This window comes from Spermophilus citellus (genome assembly GCF_964194105.1).
Source record: "Spermophilus citellus genome assembly, chromosome: 15".
Taxonomy (NCBI): domain Eukaryota; kingdom Metazoa; phylum Chordata; class Mammalia; order Rodentia; family Sciuridae; genus Spermophilus; species Spermophilus citellus.
The window spans coordinates 95,834,065-95,847,100 of NC_138195.1; the positions used below are offsets into that span (position 1 = coordinate 95,834,065).

Genomic DNA, 13,036 nt, shown 5'->3' on the forward strand with positions numbered 1-13,036 from the left:
TACTCCAGCCCTCCTGTGTGACAGTCAGGGGCCCAAGGCACAGAGGGTGACAAGGCCTCCAGGAGGTAAGAAAGTGCAGTGCTAGAGCCTGGCTCAGCCCCTGCCCTGTCCATCAGCCTCCCTTGTGGAGGCCAAACAGCTGAGAGGCTCGTGACAGGAGTGCAAGCTAAGGCCCAGCAGCGCCCAGCACCCCAGGCTAGTCCCTTCCCTAACAGGAGCTACCTGGAGGATCCCACAGGTGTTAAACAAGAGCACCACCCTCTGCTTCCTGCCTCTGTCAACGGGGAGCCTCCCAAGAGATCACCTGCCCCTTGCCATTCACCTGGCATGTCACATAGAGAAGCTGACTAATGCGGCCACTGAAATGCAACTTGGTAAACAAGGCGCTCACTGTGCCAAGAGCAGGCCTGACCCTGGGTGGCAGGAGGTGACCGTACTGACTGCAGCTCCCTCTCAAAAGACGCCTCCCTCGGAGTGGGGCAATCGTGCTGCGTGTGGGGAGCACCCCCCACACCCACCTGAGTCCCTGGATTCAAGGAAGCACCTCGGCTTATGAAAGCTCCAACATGTGTATCTCGGTGGCTCTGGGTCCTGCTCGGCGCCAGGGCCACCTGGTCCCATTGTGATGTGCAGACCCAGTACATGCTGTCTGGACCAATTAATACTTGGACAAATGACCATTCACTAACCGCAGCTGTGTTTACCCACAGGCCAATTTCATACCCTGCTTGGTGGAATAAACGTCATCATGAATCACATTCGTCCTGAATATCAACAACTGAAATGTTTGCAGAACAATCGAAGCTCAGGAGCCTCCTGACTGTACCTCAGGCAGGGGAGGAGGGGAGGGAGCATGGGGCAGCCCACAGCAGGCCTGGCCAGGCCTCCTTCTCAGACCGATTTGGGGTGAAAAGCCCAGATCACAGGGATAGAAGCATGACCTTGGCAACTTGATTAATCCCTGTTCCTCAATTCTGTCTTCTTCACAATGGGCATAAAGACCGTGGGGCACAGAATAGTGCCTCTCAGAACATGGGCGTCCCAACCTGGAACCTGATCTGTCCAGTGTTTGGTAGGGGGAGTCCAGTTTGCTCCAGCTCGCCTTAGGATGGGAGACCCTCCCCACCACCCAGGTGGACCCGTGGGAGAATAGGAGAGGATGCAAGTCAGACTTGAGATGCCAGGGTGCTAAGCTGAAGCTGGAGGAGGGCACCGTGCGGCAGGGGAACCAGGTGCCTCTGGAAGCAGGAAGAGTGGGGTGGGCATCCTCCCCAGAGCCTAGGAGCACGGCCTGCCCAGGCCCGGGGACTCCACTGGACTCCACCCTCTCTACCTGGAAGCTGGCCGTGTGTCTTGTTTGAAACCTCCTTTTTGGAGATGATTTGTTATGGCAGCAATTGGTATCCAATACCATGGCACTCACCTGCAGCCACACCTGGGAGCTCCTTGCTGTCCGCGTCCCTCCACTCTCCTGGCCAGAGGACACTCACCTCTTCAGTTCTCTTCCCAAGCCTCTACCCTACTTGGCCAAGCCATCAGAGGCACTGAAAATGCAGGGGTGGGGCTTCCACTGTCTATTTCTCCCTGCTTCTTCTTGTCCCCCAGAGGAAGAGCCCAGCTCCCAATATCCAATCGCCTCTGCTGTTTCCCATTGGCTGTAGGGGCTCCCAGCACAGAGTCGGTATGCACTCAGTGGACAGGGCAGGCAGGGCTGCAAGACGCTGAAGCTGCGGCACCCCAGCCAGACTGCAGGGAGAGAGGCTCTGCAGCTGCCTGGGAAGGTGGAGGACCTCGGAGAGGTTTGAGGAGTAGAGCTGGTGGGAAGACCAAGGCCAGGACCACCACAGTGAAGAGATGGTAATCTCCCCAAGAATGGCAGGGCATGTAATGGATGGGCTTGGGGTGAAGCCTGGTGCTTCTCATTTCACTTTAGTTCAACAGGCATTTATTCTCAACTAACAGCAAAGCTACAGAGCCATAAAAAATCTGGATGCATTGCAAGGTAATTAGAAAATAATTCAGGCCTTCACTTGAATCCCTCAGCAATGCTAACAGAATGAAAAAGCGGCTTCTTCCCTAATCTGCTGGGTGATGAGCAGCTTAGTGCTCTGGGCAGTTCTGGATCCCACCCATAGACTTCCTAATACCATGTGCTGCCCATCCACACACTGTGCAAACCCAACAGCAGTCCATTTAGTGGACATCTATAAAATCCACTTATTCCATTTGTCTCTTGAAAAATAATGGGGGTCAACTGGAATGCTTAATTGTTGCATTTCAGACTGGAAACCAGAATTAATAGCCTGAAATCTGGAATGATTCATAGATGAACAAAATGTGAAAGCAAAATTCTCCACCAAGAGCTTATCACAGTCTCCCCAGAGCGTGTTGCAATAATGAGGGTCAAAGCACTCGATGAGTCGTGATGAATGACCATCAGGATGGTGCCACACTGGCTGGAGGTCATCCACTCAGCTCCTTCATCATTAATTAATCTTCCAGAAACAACTTCTGCCCTAATTGTTTGGCTGCAAAACTCTCCAGATGAATTTTAGGAAATAGAAATTATGCTCTTCAGGACCAATTCTACCCTGGCAACTGGACATTGAAAGTTGAGGTCATGGTCATTTGCATATCTTTAAGAATCATCTAAACAAAAAATAATGTTTTAAGACCATCTCTTCCTCTATTTATAAGAGGAGGTCATATTAAAAATAGTTTTATAACCAGGTGGTAGAAAACAGACCCAAGGCCAACATCATACTGAACAGAGAAAACCTGAAACATTTCCTTTAAACTCAGGAACAAGACAAGGATGTCCACTCTCACCACTCCTCTTCAACATAGCCCTTGAAACTCAGTCACTCAGAACAATCAGGTAAAAGAAGGAAGGTCAAGGGATCCAAAAAGGAAAAGAAGAGGTCAAATTACCTCTGTCTATTGGTGATATGATCCTATGTCTACAAGATGCAAAAATTTCTACCAGAAGACTTTGCAGGAAAGTACCAGAATGCAATATCAACATTAATAAATCAATAACTTATGAATATAATACCCCTATAATGAATCTTCTGAAAAGTAAATTAGGAAAACTATCCCATTCACAATAACCTAATAAAATACTTGGGAATTAATATAAGAAAAGAGGTAAAGACCCCCACAATGAATATTATGAAACACTGAAGAAATAAATTGAAGAAGACCTTAGAAGATGGAAAGACCTCCCATGTTCTTGTACAGCAGAATTAATATTGTCAAAATGTTCATAATACCAAAAGAGATATATACAGACTCAGTGCAATCCCCATTCTGAATACCAATGACATTCTTCACAGTACTAGGAAAAAAAACAGTTATACAATTAATTTGGAAGAATAACAGATCCAGAAGAGCCAAAGCAACCCTATTTAGTAAGAAGAACAATGCAGGACACAGCACAATATATCTTAAATTCTATTACAGAGATATAGTAGCAAAAACAGCAACACGCAGACATGAAACCAAGGGAATAGAATAGAAATGTAGAGACAAGCCCCATGTTGGGACAGTCATCTGATATGCAAGAGAAAAGATGATCATTTTAACAAATGGTGCTGGGAAAACTGGATATCCTTATGTAAAAGGAGAAACTAGATCCTTTTTTTCATCCTGCATGAAAGACAAATTAAAGTGGATGGAAGTTGTAGGAGTTAGAACAGAAACTTTGCAACTGGTAGAAGAAAAACTCAGGGTCAACACTTCAACATATTGGTATAGGCACTGGCTTCCTTAACAAGACCCCTAAAGCTCAAGAAATAAAATAAAAAAAATCAACAAGTGGCAGGCCATCAAACTAAAAAAAACATCTACACAACAAAGGAAACAGAGTGTAGAGAGAGAGCCTGCAGAATGGGAGAAGATCTTTGCCTGTTCCTCCATAGAAGATGAATATCCACAATATGTAAAGAAGTCAAAAATTTTAACACCAAAAAACAAATGGCCCAATTAATAAATGGGCAGAAGAACTAAACAGACACTTTTCAAAAAAAGAAACACAAATGGCCAAAAATATATGAAAAATGTTCGACATCTCTAGCCATCAGGGAAGTTCAAATTAAAACTACATTGAAATTCCATCTCACTCCAGTCAGAATGGCAAGGTCAAGAATACAATTAATAATGAATGCTGGTGAGAATATGGGGGAAAGGTACAAGGTTGGTGAGACTGCAAATTAGTCCAACCACTCTGAAAAGCGGTACGGAGATTCCGCTAAAAACTAGGAATCAAACCAAATGACCCAGCTGTCCCACTCTTCAGTATTTATCCACAAAGAATTAAAATCAGCATACTATAGTGAGGCAGCCCCATTAATGATTTAGCAGTGCAATTCACAGTAGCCAAGTTGTGGATCCAGCCCAGGGGCCAGCAGATGAATGGATCAAGAAAATGTTTGTATATATACACCATGGAGTTTCACTCAGCCACGAGAAGAATGCAGTTGTGGCATTTGTTAGTAAATTGATGGAATGAGAGAACATCCTGCTGAGTGAAAGAAGCCAGACTCAGAAAACCAAGGGTTGGATGTTCTCTCTCATATGCTGGAACTAGAGCAAAATAAGGCGTGGAAAGGGCGGTCAGATATCAAGAAGTCAGAGGGAAATCAGTGGAGTAGAAGGAGATTAAGGTGGGGGAGGAGGGACAGGAAAGGGGGTAATGCCAATGAACATGACAAAATCACACTGTGTGTATGGCACAGCATACCACGACCTCCACCTTTATGGATATCTATAATGCACCAAGTAGAAATAAACAGATTACAGGTGTAATCCCAGCAGCGCAGGAGGCTGAGGCAGGAGGATCACAAGTTCAAAGCCAGCCTTAGCACGAGTGAGGCACTAAGCAACTCAGCAAGACCCTGTCTCTAAATAAAATCCAAAATAGGGCTGGGGATGTGGCTCAGTGGTCAAGTGTTCTTGAGTATAATCCCTGGTACCCCCTCCCAAAATAGTAAAAATAGAAAAATAAGTGAAAGGCAGACCAGTAGAATAGAGAAAGGGGAATAGGGGGAGGGAAGAAGGGAGGGAAAATATGGGTACTGGAGGAAAAACAATAACCAGTTTGCAAATTATAGAATAAAATTAATTTGTGGACAAAAAAAATGTTTTTACAACTACATACAATTTTGTATTCTCTCGTCTATCTGCAGAGAATAGTCGAAGGTCCACCAGGGTAAAGTTGGTGGGAGATAGAATACCATGGGCATAAATTTAAACTAATGAGGTCTTTCCAGTTGGGTTGGGCTGATTTAAGGCTCAGCTCTCTATTATAAGCATGAAATGAGGGTCCTGTTAACAGAGGGAAAGGGAGCATTGACCTCCGGCAGGCAATGCAGGATCCTGTCCTTCACTCTCAGGCCCCCAGGCCTTGAGATGGCAGAGAACCCTGCTTTTGCTCAGACCCGGCTGATGTCCAGATGATAGAAAAGGGAGAGCCATCACGCATGGCCTTTAACAAGTTCATTTCTTTCTTATTTCTACTAATTCTTTGGGGAAAAAATGAAATCACATCCAATTATCTGGAAGCATGCAAGTTGAAGAAGAGAGCAGGGAGTCTGCCCGCTTACTCACCCTCTGCCAGGGGATAAATCACCTTTAGGATAAACTGGGCCTTAATGCTTCTCCTAGGCCTAGAAGTTCTCATGATCTTCCCAAGCTATGCACTGTTCTGTCCACGAGGAAGAACCTTGGGAGACTGATTTCTATAATGGTTTTTGAGCCTCTTTCAGGACACAAAACATCTCTTTTAATACTGGATGCCACTTGATCAAAGGAGGAAAGAGAATCACCAAATCTATTGCTATCGTCCCGGAACCCAGGGCCATTTTTACGTATCTTACAGTTAAACATGTACCTAGGACATCTTTGACTCAAGCTGTCTGGAGGATGTTCTCAGCATCTTCAGTGAAATAAATAGTAAACCTGTCATCTCTCAAATCTTAGAAGGATAATACTACTTGGCAAGAGCACATGTCCACACCTCTTGGCACTGGTAAAAGAAAACTTTAGTAACACCATTTTCTAAAGGCCTCTGGATTTGACAGGTGCAGACTGGTGTCATGCTGTGTTAGCCCCATATAATGTGAAATGAAAAATAGCATTACAAGCCCCATAAAATAACTCCCAGAATTAATCAAAGACCCTCTTTCAGGGGATCAAGACCCCATGTCCACTGGCCTGGCCTTTCAGCCATGCATGCCCACCTCGGGGTGGCAGAGAGCTCCTCTTAGGCACCTCTCTGGTGGAGCGCTGCTAATTTAAGCCACGCGCTCAGCGAGCAGGGCTTCCCCAGCACGGCAGTTCATAAAAAATGTATCAGCTCTAACCGGAAAGCAGCCTTCTGAAAATGCTGAGCGTTCTTCTCTGAGTCTTGGTGAGACAAGATTTACAAGGGCCTCCTCACAATCAGCCGCCTCCCGCCCAGCAGCCCAGTCTCTAAGGGAAGAGGGTCCTTGCCCCTCCTGACATGGGCTGCCCTTGCCGCACTGTAGGGACTGAGCGCCAGACTCAGGGAGCCCGAGGCAGACGAAGGGCACTGTCTGCAGTGACGCTCAGCAGGCCTTTGGAACAGAACATTAGACAGGAATGTGGGTGCAGTGGGTGGCCTCCCCGCACTCACAACACCCAGTGCACAGAGAAGCCGGAGCCGAGCACCTAGAAGGGACAAGTTTCTGCCCTGAAAATGTCAACAACTGCGCCCCATGCCGGGAACGTGACCCCTGGTAACCACTCCCCAGCTAACCAGGAAAAGCACACTGTCACCGCACGCCCCTGACACACGGCTCCAGCACGCAGAGACGCAGCACCCCTTAGTTACTTGCTGAGGCCTCCAGCTTGCGCTTGTGGGGTGGGTCCTCGATGATCCTCTTGAGGTCCCCACGGTTCTTCAGGTCCACAGGCTTCTCCCAGACGGACAGCTGCATCGTCGGGTTGAAGAAGAAGACCCGGTCATCGCCCGTCCAGACCACGCACCTGTTGAGCCGAAACTCACCTCAGTCACTCTCAAAGACACTAAGACCAAAGCCACTAGCGTGTGTCCTGACTCCTAGTGCCCTTCATGGCTGGAAGCCACAGGTTGGTGAGGTCATTCATGGGAAGCATGAACATGTCTCATTAGCAGGTGAATGTCCCCAGGCCTGCTCTCCTCCCAGCCAGGGACTCCAAAGCTCAGGGCAGGCAAGCAGCTCCCAAGGCCACCCAGTGGGGCTCTGTTTAATGTCATTCCCGCTCAGACCTGGGTGCTCTGGGGCACCTCTCGCGAGGAGGGAGTAACTTGGAGATGGTTTCCCTAAACCTCCCTAGTTTGGCACCTCAGGGCGATGGAGGAGCCCCCAAGTCACAGCTCACTCTCTCAAGGGCCACTCCACCAGTGTCTGAGCCCTGCTCCTGCTCACCTTCAGGAGAACAAAGAATCCCATGAAATGGGATTTTCGGGTATGGAAATCTAAATAATCTGAAAGGCAACATCTGCAATCATCAAACCCCTCACTCGTGGAGAGTTATCAGAAAAGATTAAGAATTTAAAAAGAGAAGAGAGAGAGGAGAAAAGTCCCTTCCTAAAGATCACGGCACCACCAGGTAATGTACAGGGGAGTCTGGGTTCCGACCTCTATGAACCCTGCGAAAGCAGCCAGTTGAGGCCAGCTAGGGTGGCCCTGGCCATGAGCTGCCCCCAACTGCTCTAGGGGTGCTGCAGAGTGAGCTCCTTACTGGCCCAGTCCTGTTTCTTGTCTGGGCCTCTGTGAGGTTCTCTTGGACCAGGTGTCCCTGGGCCTCAGCCTCCTTAGCCTCTGAGTGGCCTGGTGCTGTGATTTTCTGTCGACCTCTCAGCTGCTGGGGCGATGGGCAGGGGTCAGCCACATGTGCAACCATCTGGCTAAAGCTCCCTCAAGAAAGGACCCCTGACCAAAGAGGAGCACTGACACTGCCCAGGCCCCAGCATCTCACTCACCCCTCACCCTGCAGCCTCACACAGTGTCTGCAGCCGGCCTGGGTCGGTGCCGCATAGGTCTCTCTGTCCTGCACTGAGAAAATCTCCCATGCTCACCCTTGCTAGGCTAGCCATGCTCATGGGCTGCACAGAGGGCTTAGGGACCCAGCCCACATGTGATGACCTCTGGGTACCTCCAAGAAATAACCCTGAGAAAATCTACTGGACTCCTATCCTGACCAAGCAGGGTTCAAGGGTGTGGTAGACAGAACGATGGTCCCAAAGATGTCCACATCTCCTTACTTGTTGGTCCAGGTGTGCAGACCAACAAGTAAGGAGCTCATTCTGCAGCACTCCTAGAGCAGTTGGGGGCAGCTCATGGCCAGGGCCACCCTAGCTGGCCTCAACTGGCTGCTTTCGCAGGGTTCATAGAGGTCGGAACCCAGACTCCCCGTGCATTACCTGGTGGTGCCGTGATCTTTAGGAAGGGACTTTCCCCAGAACCCATGCATGAATCACTGACTCAGCAAAAGGCCTCTGCAGACGTGGTGAGATCTTGAGTGGGAAGAGTTCTGGATGATCCAGGTGGGCCTAAATGTAATCACAGCTGTCCTTGCAAGAGTGACACAGGAGGGGAGGCTGGAGGGCAGAAGCAGAGGTGGCACCTACCACACACAGAGGCAGAGAGAGACAGGAAGAAGCCAGCCACCCGCCTTGAAGGTGGAGTAAGAGGCCAGGAGCCCAGGAACCCAGATGCCCACTGGAAGCTGGAAAGGCAGCTGGAGGAGCCAGCCCTGGGCAGCCGGGCACCATCTTCCAGGCACTCCCTTCCCTGTGCTAACAAGGACCTCCAGTGCAGGCCCTGGGTGCTCTGGGCGCCTCTGGCCTGAGCCAGGGATGGATGGGCCTGGAGTGGGCTCCCCTAGCCCTCCCAGCTAAGCACTGCCTGGCCATGGAGACAGGCCCAAGGCCACACCCACCCCCCAGCAGCAGAACCAAGCACACACTCTCATCAGCCAATGCTAGTGGCTTCTGGCCTCCAGGACTGGAGGAGCCCAGGCGTGCAGACCAACATGTGGCTCTGTCCCCAGAGGCCCAGCCTGAACATGCACCACCCAGGCCCTGAGCAGTGCACCCAGAAACACTGGCCACGGCAGGCCAGCTCATGACACCCAAAGAAGACTGCAGCTGCCCTTCCTGGCCAGCATGCCCTCAACCTCCTGGGGACCCTGAGAGGACCTCACTCCCTCTTCCCTGTAGGTGAGGGGGGATGTCCACCTCATTAGGGAAGATGGAACTGGGGCCGAAGAGCATGGTGCTCCAGGCCAGGACCCGCCTCCCACTGACCAGTCCTGTGCCGGGGGCTAGAAGATGAAGACAAGATCCATGAACTGAACCAGGACCCCTACCCAAGTGGTCAGGTCCCTTTCCTGTTCGCAGGCCAGGCAGGCCTCTGCCCTGGGAGATGGTCAGGAGAAGTGGAGCCCCGTGGGGCCTGGAGGGAGGCTGCAGGCCTCCATAGGGAGACCAGCTGGCACTGAGGGCTTTGCTGAGTGCAGAGCCGGGGGTGGTTATGCAGTGCTGAACATCATGCGGGATTCATCTGCTGCATGGACTCCCTAGACCGCATGGCCAGCAGGGAGCACAGACCCCTCACGGGAGCCATGCTCCTTCCCCTGGACGCAGGGCTGGGGAGGGCTGGCCATGTGCATAGCTTGCCAGGACCCCACTAGACCCCCCCACTGGGCTGCACCCTTGGGGACTATTGTGCAGGGGAGGGAGCCTGCTGAGAGTCAGGCCAGCTCCAGCTCCAGTCCCCCACACTGGCTTCAAACGCCCTCCCCTTTGGGCTGTGATGGCAAACAGCTCTGAGAGGAAGCCCCGGGAGCTGACAGTCCATTTGCAACAGTGTTGCTCGGGTTCTCTCTCCTTCGGGACCTGTGACTGACTTGGCTTGGGTAGGAAATTCTAGAAGTATCCCTTGTTCTCTATATCCATCTGTCCACTCATAATGTCTCCCTAGAAGGACTGCTTCCTGTGGTCTAGCCACAGCAGACAGACTGACTGGCATGGCCATCATGTCAGAAGGTCATCCTGCCCCGAGGTCCCACAAGCACCTGTGACCTGGGCACCACACCCCAAGGTAAGGCCCCATGGCCTTAACAAGGAGATAACAGACTTGTTCCCTCCTCTAGAGCCCTGGGCTGGGAGTCCAGTGTGGGCTTTGCTTCTCTGTCTGAACACCTTAGAGCACAGGTCCATGGCTGCAGGCCTCCAAGTCCTCATTCCCAGAAGAAGGCTGCTTCCTTCCACCCCCAGTCTCCAACCTCAGTCCTAACTTCTGGACTCCTTTCCTCTTAATCTTCCAACTTGGAACCAGGACCCTGGTCACAGCCATGTTGGGGCCCCTCCCTGCCAATCCACCTCACTGGCAGGAAGCCCACTCTGATCACATGAGCATTGGCTGTGCCCTTGGGAAGCCTGCAGGCCCTGACTGTCTGGGTGGGGGTAAAAGTGTGGCCAAGTCTCTCTGGTGCAAGTCACAGTCTGAAGCATGGCTGGGCTCCGACCAAGACCCCCTGTCCTCAGAGCCCCCGCCCGGCCTCCTTTCCTCCTCTCTGGCTGACGTCCCCCTTAACTTTCAGGCACGGGCGCTGCATCCAGGAAGCCCTGCTCAGGACCAGCCCCACAGGTAGGGAAGAACTGGGTGTTCTCAGGAAGCTTCCCAGTAGACTAGTTGGGAGGCACTCACAAACCTCACCTTCCTAAAACACCTGCACTCCAGGTTTTCGGAGAGAAACCCGAGACCTCCCAGCATGGCACAGCCTTTGCGGGACCCAGGAGGTAATGAGAAGTGCTCACTGAGGCGCAGCGGTTAATTAAGACCTGGTGCTTGGAGAATGCATTGGCTCATTTAATCAATGCCACCGTGGACAGGGCATTTCTGTCCCAACTACTAAGAAGCTGGAGGCCTTGGAGAGTCAGCCTCAAGGCAGAGGGCAAGGTGGGTGCCAGCTACCCCAGCCTCCAAGGGCTCCGCAGGCTTTCCCAGTGTGGGGCAGATGGGCTCTCCAGGTGTTCTGTAGTACCTGCTGGCTCTCCTGAATGTGAGGGCCTTCTGGGTTCTGAGCAGGCTCTGGTTAGAGTAGAGGACGAGGACAAGGGACTAGGGGCTGAGAAGCAGGTAAGTGAAGACCGTCCATGAGCAGGCCAGGAATGCATGGGACCCTGTGGTGGATGCTAACCATGGGGGGTTTCAACTGGGGGCCCCAACAGCCACTCACAGATGTCCTGCCACCTGGACCCCAGGCTGTGGTCAAGGCAGAGGATCTAGGCAGGTGGACTGGTGGTTTTGGGAAGCCACAGTGGAGGGTTAGCCACATGGAAGCTTCCCAAGGGTAAGGCTGCATGGGGAGGTGCTGGGCACCTGGCCTCCTCTAGAGGAGGGAGGGAAGGGCAGGGCTGCCCAGATCAGGCTGGGCCCTGGGGGAGGCACCTGGGATCCTCCCGTTTCCACTGGAAACCAAACATTCCCCAGACCAGAGCCACCCAAGGGAGCCAGGCCCTTGGGCTCCCTGCTGGGGCTGCTGGCCTCCACCTGGCATGCCTCCCGAGGGGTCAGAGGTGTGGTGTCCCTGAGAACGTGAATCCCCAGGCCCTTCTAATGGGCTCCAGTCATTTCCTCATCGAGTCCTGAGGTATTTTGCCTTCTCACAGCTAACTCAGGACAGGGGCTTCACATTCAGGGATTCATATTTATTTGTCCAAATTCTCCCCAATTCCAGATCAGTCTTGGTTTTAAATTTGGTGCTTCAGTGGATGCACTGGTGCTGGCTCCTGGTGTCCAGAGCAGAGATGCCCATGGACCATCTAATGCCCTGGAATCCTGGAACACCACCGGTGCAGGAAGCATCACCAACACCCTACTTGCACCAGCGAACTTGAGCTTCTAATGCCACAAGGAGTGGAGCTAATTAGGGACTAATGGGGGAGTGTGGTCCAGGAGGGGGAAATGGCAGCAATTAACACCGTGCACATTAATATCCAGATACAAGGGCTGGAGTTGTGGCGCAGCAGTAGAGCGCTCGCCTGGCATGTGTGAGGCCCTGGGTTCGATCCTCAGCACCACATAAAGATAAATAAAAAAGGTATTGTGTCCATGTACAACTAAAAAGTATTAAAAAAATATTCAGCTATAAGAACCAGCTCCTGTGCTGGGGAAAGTGTGTGGAATTGAATCACAGAGCTGGTGGCAGGTAAATAAATGTGGTTCCCGAGAGAAATCTGCCCCTCCGCTTGTTACGGTTGGTTTCAACTAGACGGAGCCAGCTGTAACATGCAAAATTAATTTTATGTATCATTTTATGCCCATTTTAAGTAACATGGAGAGCTCCCCTTCTTTAATCATGCTGCATAACTCCTGGCTGGCCGCCACATCCCTCTTCTCTTTAACTGTCCCCATATCCCGGAGGATGTAATTAGTGCGTCCGTTATTTAAGTCTGGTACAGGATACCCACACTGAGCCGCTGAATATAAGAGGATCTGAATTGTATCAGATGAAATTGGAGACGTCACTTTGTTGCAGAGAAGATTTATCAGGATCACCCTTCAACAGCAAACTCCACGTCTGTAAGTTCTATGGGTGGACATCCATCTCTGTTTCTCTCCCAAACCTCATCTCAGCCCACTGGGGAACTGGTGCCTGGCCTCAGGGATTCATATTTATTTGTCCAAATTCTCCCCAATCCCAGATCAGTCTTGGTTTTAAATTTGGTGCTTCAGTGGATGGCCTCTGGCCTCCATGCCTCCCACATGAAAGCCCACCAGAGGCCCTTGGTGTGGATTGTACCGCTGTGTGCCCTGTCCCAGGAGTATTCTGTATACTGGACAGAGCCTGGTGCACACTGGGTCCCATCTCTGTCAGGGGCTGACCTGGGCAGGGATGAGGGTTCCCCGTGCCCCCGCATCCACTTCCCAGGCCAAGAGAGAGCGAGGACATTAAGATTCAAGAAGGACAGAGTAAGTGTGTTCTCTGGCCATGGCTTCCACCACCATGATTCAGGAAGAGT

General features: G+C 51.2%; 1 protein-coding gene across 1 annotated transcript in view; it reads right to left on the reverse strand.

Moving 5' to 3' along the window:
- Positions 1-13,036, reverse strand: part of TCERG1L (transcription elongation regulator 1 like) — a gene marked incomplete at both ends in the record, with an annotated part of 174,005 nt that overhangs the window by 34,607 nt on the left and 126,362 nt on the right. Inside the window, one exon of the mRNA XM_081268127.1 lies at positions 6,854-7,008. Within this exon, the coding sequence (XP_081124253.1) occupies positions 6,854-7,008 (155 nt within the window). The remainder of the gene's footprint in view (positions 1-6,853; positions 7,009-13,036) is intronic.